Genomic DNA, 7,903 nt, shown 5'->3' on the forward strand with positions numbered 1-7,903 from the left:
AAAGGTTTGAGCTCTCTCCGAATGATACGATCGAGTTACTCACTCGAGAGCCCTCTTGATAGTACGGCAACTAAACTATAAACCGGTCTCCAACTACACTATGAGACCGGTGAGAAAGAAACCTATCAAGAGAAAACCTTATACTTGCGCATTCCACTTGATCTTGATGACGACGATCTTGACCTCAACAAGATGGAACGCCTTTCTTGCTTGTGCTTGCTTGACGAAGTCTTGTAGATTGCTCCCCATAAACCACCATGGGAGAGCTTCTTCTTCGGCGCATCTTCACATAAACATGACCACCATGTGGATTGCTCCCCCATAATCCACCATGGGAGAGCTTCTTCTTCGGCGCATCTTCACATATCCATGACCACCATATGGATGGCAAGACTCAAGCAAAGGATCTCTTCGAGATGGCTCATCTTGAACTTGCACATCATTTCTTCATTCTTCATCATGTTGATGTCTTGAAGTAACTTGAGGGCTCACTTCATCTTCATCTTCAAGACATACTTGACACTTGATATCCTTCATCAATTTCTTCTTATTGAAACCTTGAAGCCAACATATGGCTCAAGAATTGCCTATGGACAACTCCTACAAATATAACTCAATGCAAACATTAGTCCATAGGGATTGTCATTAATTACCAAAACCACACATGGGGGCTCCATGCACTTTCACCCGGTATGGATGTCTAAGTTGAGAATAATCAAAAGCGAGAAATCCAAAATGCGAGCTTTCTCCTTAGACCTTTGTACAGGCGGCATGGAGGTACCCCTTTGTGACACTTGGTTGAAACATGTGTATTGCGATGATCCGGTAGTCCAAGCTAAGTAGGACAAGGTGCGGGCACTATTAGTATACGATGCATGAGGCTTGCAACTTGTAAGATATAATTTACATAACTCATATGCTTTATTACTACCGTTGACAAAATTGTTTCATGTTTTCAAAATAAAAGCTCTAGCACAAATATAGCAATCGATGCTTTCCTCTTTGAAGGACCTTTCTTTTACTTTTATTGTTGAGTCGGTTTACCTATCTCTCTCCACCTCAAGAAGCAAACACTTGTGTGAACTGTGCATTGATTCCTACATACTTGCATATTGCACTTGTTATATTACTTTACATTGACACTATCCATGAGATATACATGTTACAAGTTGAAAGCAACCGCTGAAACTTAATCTTCCATTGTGTTGCTTCAATACCTTTACTTTGATTTATTGCTTTATGAGTTAACTCTTATGCAAGAATTATTGATGCTTGTCTTGAAGTACTATTCATGAAAAGTCTTTGCTTTATGATTCATTTGTTTACTCATGTCATTACCATTTTTTGATCGCTGCATTCATTACATAATGTTTACAATAGTATGATCAAGATTATGATGGCATGTCACTCCAGAAATTATCCTTGTTATCGTTTGCCTGCTCGGGACGAGCAGAACTAGGCTTGGGGATGCTGATACGTCTCCGACGTATCGATAATTTCTTATGTTCCATGCTACATTATTGATGATATCTACATGTTTTATACACATTATATGTCGTATTTACGCATTTTCTAGAACTAACCTATTAACAAGATGCCAAAGAGCCAGTTGCTGTTTTCTGCTGTTTTTGGTTTCAGAAATCCTAGTAAGAAAATATTCTCGGAATTGGACGAAATCAACGCCCAGGGTCCTATTTTTGCACGAAGCTTCCAGAAGACCGAAGGAGAGTCGAAGTGGGGCCACGAGGTGGCCAGACAACGAGGCGGCGCGGCCCGGGCCCCGGCCGCGCCGGCCCGTCGTCCGGGCCCCTCGTGCCGCCCTTGACCTACCCTTCCGCCTACTTAAAGCCTCCGTCGCGAAACCCCATGTACCGAGAGCCACGATACGGAAAACCTTCCGCAGACGCCGCCGCCGCGAATCCCATCTCGGGGGATTCGGGAGATCGCCTCCGGCACCCTGCCGGAGAGGGGAATCATCTCCCGGAGGACTCTTCATCGCCATGATCGCCTCCGGAGTGATGAGTGAGTAGTTCACCCCTGGACTATGGGTCCATAGCAGTAGCTAGATGGTCGTCTTCTCCTTATGTGCTTCATTGTCGGATCTTGTGAGCTGCCTAACATGATCAAGATCATCTATCTGTAATACTATATGTTGTGTTTGTCGGGATCCGATGGATAGAGAATACTATGTTATGGTGATTATTAATCTATTATTTATGTGTTGTTTATGATCTTGCATGTTCTCCGTTATTAGTAGAGGCTCTGGCCAAGTTTTTGCTCTTAACTCCAAGAGGGAGTATTTATGTTCGATAGTGGGTTCAAGCCTCCATTGATACCTGGGACAGTGACAGAAAGTTCTAAGGTTGTGGTTGTGCTGTTGCCACTAGGGATAAAACATTGATGCTATGTCTAAGGATGTAGTTGTTGATTACATTACGCACCATACTTAATGCAATTGTCTGTTGCTTGCAACTTAATACCTGGAAGGGGTTCGGATGATAACCTGAAGGTGGACTTTTTAGGCATAGATGCATGCTGGATGGCGGTCTATGTACTTTGTCGTAATGCCCAATTAAATCTCACTATATTTATCATATCATGTATATGCATTGTTGTGCCCTTTTCTATTTGTCAATTGCCCGACTGTAATTTGTTCACCCAACATGCTTTTATCTTATGGGAGAGACACCTCTAGTGAACTGTGGACCCCGGTCCTATTCTTTACATCGCATACAATCTACTGCAATTGTTCTTTACTGTTTTCTCCGCAAACAATCATCTTCCACACAATACGGTTAATCCTTTGTTACAGCAAGCCGGTGAGATTGACAACCTCACTGTTTCGTTGGGGCAAAGTACTTTGGTTGTGTTGTGCAGGTTCCACGTTGGCGCCGGAATCCCTGGTGTTGCGTCGCATCACATTTCGCCACCATCAACCTTCAACGTGCTTCTTGGCTCCTCCTGGTTCGATTAAACCTTGGTTTCTTTCTGAGGGAAAACTTGCTACTGTGCGCATCATACCTTCCTCTTGGGGTTCCCAACGAACGTGTGAGTTACACGCCATCAGAACCCGGACTCGATGCAAGCGTTCGTTTAGGTGTAACGAAGGATTGAAGATCGAGCTTCACATGACTAGCTTCACCAAGATCTCGGTGAGCGCCAATGACAACTATTTGTGAGATAGTTTGCTCCTATTTATTCATGTCTATTCATGTTTACTTGTGTTTGATTCAAACCATAATTTGAACTATTTTTTTGTATCAAGTTCTGTCGAAACATAAAAGGTTTGATATATGTACCGATGTTAAACTAGAGTTCGAATGAATTTTATAAGGATTTCTATTTCTGTGCTCTTCGTTCTTTTGTTGTACTTAGTTTTCCCTAGCCTCTAACCTTTTCATCACATTTGCCCAAACTATTGTCTCAAACTCTCACAAGAAGGTCAAACCGGTTGCCGTCAGCTCAATGGCATTGACCATTATTTTGACGTATGGGGCCATGGGGTGTGGGGCCGCGTAGGACCATGTCTGGCTCCTCTGCCCCTGGGTAAATATCTAGCGTTTTACGTGATACCATGATACCAACCTTAATAATTTCAATATATACGTCAAAAAATCTGAACAAAATTATGGCTGTTCACAAATTGTGTGTTTACATTTCCTAGAAATTTCATAGCCAAATCCTAAATACACAAAGAGAAACAAAAATGACAAATTGCTATGTGAATAGTGCTATTTTGTTGTTTCGTCTTTTTGTGACACTATTCATGGATTTGTCTTTTATGTCTCTGTGTGTATTTTGAATTTTGTTCTCAAAATTATAGGGATAATAAACACATATCTCATGAACATACAAGAATTTATTTCGGAATTTTTTGATACTTGCAAATTTGAATTTTTATTACTAGTATCATTGTATCATTTAGAATGTGGGATCACTATATATATGCTCTGCCCATAGATAATTTGGGAAATAAATGAGAACAGATTTTCTCTCTCTACTCTCACTAACCTCATGTCTCTCTTTCCGGAAACAAATGAAAGCACTTTCTGTCTCTCTCTCGATCACACCATTCATTATTTTTTGCCTAATTTGGTAGTAAATCTGGAGCAGCTTCTCTTTCTCTCTTGCTTACCTATACCTAATTTGGTAGCAAACGTCTAGAAACAAATGCAGATATAAGGTAATCTAGCAATAAAAGTTCATAATATAGGAGCAACACACAGATAGAGACAGAGTCAATAGGCTTTCATAAACCCATTCTCATCAGCTGCAACCTCTGCCTCTCCTTATTACTACCCAGACCCATGGTCTTAGGCAACTTGGGCTAGGGAGGCGGCATGCCACCCCTCTCAATGGTCAGGGTGTGTAGGCAACGCAGGTGAATGCCAAACGCCTTGGTCTTAGGCATGAAGGCATACTTGTTGACGTTATCTCTCATGTTAGGGCGGGTGGAACCAGGGGCTTCAACATGCATCATGATGTTGGCGAAGTATGATAGACCTCTGGCAGAAGGGGCATCTGTACTTGTATCTATTCAGATGATCCTAATATGAACATGATAAAAAAGAAATGAAACAAATTCAATTTAACATTGGACACACGTATCTATTCAGAGTTAGTGAATCAAAAATCATGCACAACGAATTCGTACACACCACTGGTTCACTAAGTCCACTCTGAACATATGAATCATTTGAGTGCATCATCGTGAAAAATCATCAAAGCCACAACCACAATTCCTAAATCTTAAAAAATAACATAGTGAGATTAATTATTTGTATGTCTAACTTGCATAAAATAAGCGAATGAGTATTACTTGCATAAATTAACCGACTATGTTTACTTACTTACATAAATTAAGCGAGTGAGTTTAAAACTCTAATCCTCAAATCTAAAAATATCCAAAAATTACGGAGCCGCCCTAGCGATAACCCTAGGCACCAGATGCGAGCATGAGTCGCGGCACGCGCCGTGGCGCGTGGCGGCTGCTACGACGGAGAGGCACCGATGGAGCACGGGGTGGCGGCTATGTAGGAAAAACAGCGTTGGTATTGGTTGGTGTCGAGGGCTGCCGGCTGGTCGGGCTGGAGCTAGGCCGGCTGGGAGATCGGTCGGAGATGGTAGGGAAAGACGGCGTGAGGAAGATAGGAGGATGGGTCAACTCTCGGGACGCTCGCGTGGATAAGAACCTGGTGAATGGGGTTCGTTCGTTTTCGGACGTAGTGGACCACAAGATTTGATCGATTCAATGGCTGCATATCCGGAGGTTGCTAGCGTCCATGAATGCAATCCTTTTCCCTTCTATAAAACAAGCTGCCAATAGGAAAAATGCCGATGTATGCTGAAATCTGAAGAAAAAAGAGAATCTCACTGTTAAGTCGACTCAATCGGTCCCTCCTACTCTATATATATTCGTAAGCCTCGTTTGAAATTCATCATAACACACGCTCTCCATTTTCCAATGGATTATTTGTCTATAGTCGTTGCACTCGCTGTCACGGTTTCATCCATAGCCATCATTCACCTCCTGACCAGAGTCAACAAGCCATGTCCGGCCAACCTGCCCCCGGGCTCCCTCGGCCTGCCGGTGATCGGGCAGAGCCTCGGCCTCCTCCGTGCCATGCGTAGCAACACCGACGACCAGTGGATACGGGACAGGATCGACAGGTACGGGCCGGTCTCGAAGCTGTCGCTGTTCGGCACGCCGACGGTGCTCATTGCAGGGCCGGCGGCCAACAAGTTCGTGTTCTTCAGCAGCGCGCTGGCGACGCGGCAGCCCCGGTCCGCCCAGCGGATACTCGGCGGAAACACTATCTTCGACCTCCACGGCGCCGACCACCGGCGCGTCCGAGGCGCGCTGCTGGAGTTCCTCCGGCCGGACATGCTCAAGATGTACGTGGGGAAGATCGACGGCGAGGTGCGGCGCCACATCGAGGAGAACTGGGCGGGGCGCGCGACCGTGACGGTGATGCCGCTGATGAAGAGGATGACGTTCGACATCATCTCCGCTCTGCTCTTCGGCCTCGAGCGCGGCGACACACGGGACACCCTCTCCGGCGAGTTTGCGCGCGTGATGGAGGGCATATGGGCCATCCCGGTGAACCTGCCTTTCACGGCGTTCAGACGGAGCCTCAAGGCCAGCGGCAGGGGTCGCCGGGTGCTAGAGGGGATCACGCGGGAGAAGAAGGAGAAGGTGGAGCAGGGCAAGGCGTCAAGGAACAGCGACCTCATCACCTGCCTGCTCAGCCTGACGGACGAGCATGGCGAGCGGGTCCTGACCGACGAGGAGATCGTCGCCAACGCCATAGTCGCCCTCATCGCCGGCCACGACACGACGTCCATCCTAATGACGTTCATGGTCCGCCAACTCGCCAATGATCCGACAACCCTCGCCGCCATGGTCCAAGGCAAGTAGTCATTTGACTTTCTACTTGCACGTTTGTGCATGCATCCGGCAAGCAATCCATGGTCATGCTGTGTCTGTCTCGTGACACAGAGCATGAAGAGATTGCCAAGAATAAGGCTGACGGAGAGGCTCTCACCTGGGAAGACCTGGCCAAGATGAAATTAACGTGGCGAGTCGCCCAGGAGACACTTCGCACCGTCCCTCCCATCTTCGGCAACTTCAGAGTAGCACTCAAGGATATCGAGTTCGACGGCTACTTCATCCCCAAAGGATGGCAGGTCATCTCACCGTAGCATCATCCTTGTCGAGAAACCTGAACTGAAGACACAAACTAACTCTTGCCGTTTTCAGGTGCTTTGGACAGCAAACGTAACGCACATGGACGCGAGCATCTACCACGAGCCGGCCAAGTTTGACCCGTCCCGGTTTGAGAACCAGTCAGTATCGGCGGCTCCGCCATGCTCCTTCGTCGCCTTCGGCGGTGGCCCGAGGATATGTCCCGGGATAGAGTTCTCCAGGATGGAGACGCTGGTCACCATGCACTATCTGGTGAGGCACTTCACATGGAAGCTGTGCTGTAAATCTGACACTTTCGTCAGGAACCTCTTGCCGTCCCCGCTGCATGGCCTGCCCATCGAAATCGAGCACAGGACATCCGCTTGACCGGCAATCAGAACTCGTAACTATACCAGCATTGAGGTCGGTCGCGTACAAACATTGCAGTATCACAGCATCTCCAACATGCTCTATCCCGCGCTGTATCCAAAAAAAAGTGTCTAGTTTAGCGCGTGGGTGCAAAATGATACTCCAGCAGGTGCTGCAACTGGCGCTGTAAAATAGAGCTCGGGCACTATATCTAGCGCGCCGAAAAGAGCTCGCTGTATAAAGTCGCGCGCAGAAACAACTACGGATTTTACAGCTCCAAGGTTTAGAGATTCTGCTGGAGGTGAATATGCCCTCACGCGCAAAACACGGATGAAGCGCGCTGTAAAGTAGTTTTACAGCACCTAAATTTGGCGCGTCTGTTGGAGATGCTCTCAGATCTCTGTCTAAGCTGCGAGCTTTAAGCTCTTGATCCAGCGGTAATTGTGTTTTTGCACGTGAAAATCGGAATAGGAAAAGGAATAGGAAAAGGACGCAGCTAATTCCCAGTCAACCTGGAATTAGCTTAATTACCGGTCACCTGGTTTCATGTGTAATTCACGTGCAACTAGAGCAAAGAATATGCATGTGCAATTATACATTCATGTGTAATTCTCGTGTGCACGAATCACGATGCAAATTTAACGGTTGTCGAGTTGATCTAGAACTAACTTAATTCCCGGTCAACCTGAAATTAGCAAAAGGAATAGGAAAATGTACTACTTCCTTCCTTTACTATTACTAGTAAAGGTGCACGTGCAATGCACGTTAATATTAGGATTTTGTTTCAAACTCAAACTCAAAATCCAAGTGAACTTACATTTCACAGAAAAAAATGTTTACCTTGAAGTC

At 45.9% G+C, this 7,903-nt stretch overlaps 1 protein-coding gene across 1 annotated transcript; it reads left to right on the plus strand.

Moving 5' to 3' along the window:
- Positions 1–5,289: 5,289 nt before the first annotated feature.
- Positions 5,290–7,131, plus strand: LOC124702338 (cytochrome P450 716B1-like). Its single transcript, XM_047234466.1, has 3 exons — positions 5,290–6,410; positions 6,500–6,687; positions 6,761–7,131. Exons 1-3 carry the CDS (start codon positions 5,465–5,467, stop codon positions 7,070–7,072), a joined length of 1,446 nt encoding a protein of 481 aa, XP_047090422.1. The 5' UTR covers positions 5,290–5,464; the 3' UTR covers positions 7,073–7,131.
- The last annotated feature ends 772 nt before the right edge of the window (positions 7,132–7,903 follow it).

The sequence above is a fragment of the Lolium rigidum genome, chromosome 3, assembly GCF_022539505.1.
Source record: "Lolium rigidum isolate FL_2022 chromosome 3, APGP_CSIRO_Lrig_0.1, whole genome shotgun sequence".
Taxonomy (NCBI): domain Eukaryota; kingdom Viridiplantae; phylum Streptophyta; class Magnoliopsida; order Poales; family Poaceae; genus Lolium; species Lolium rigidum.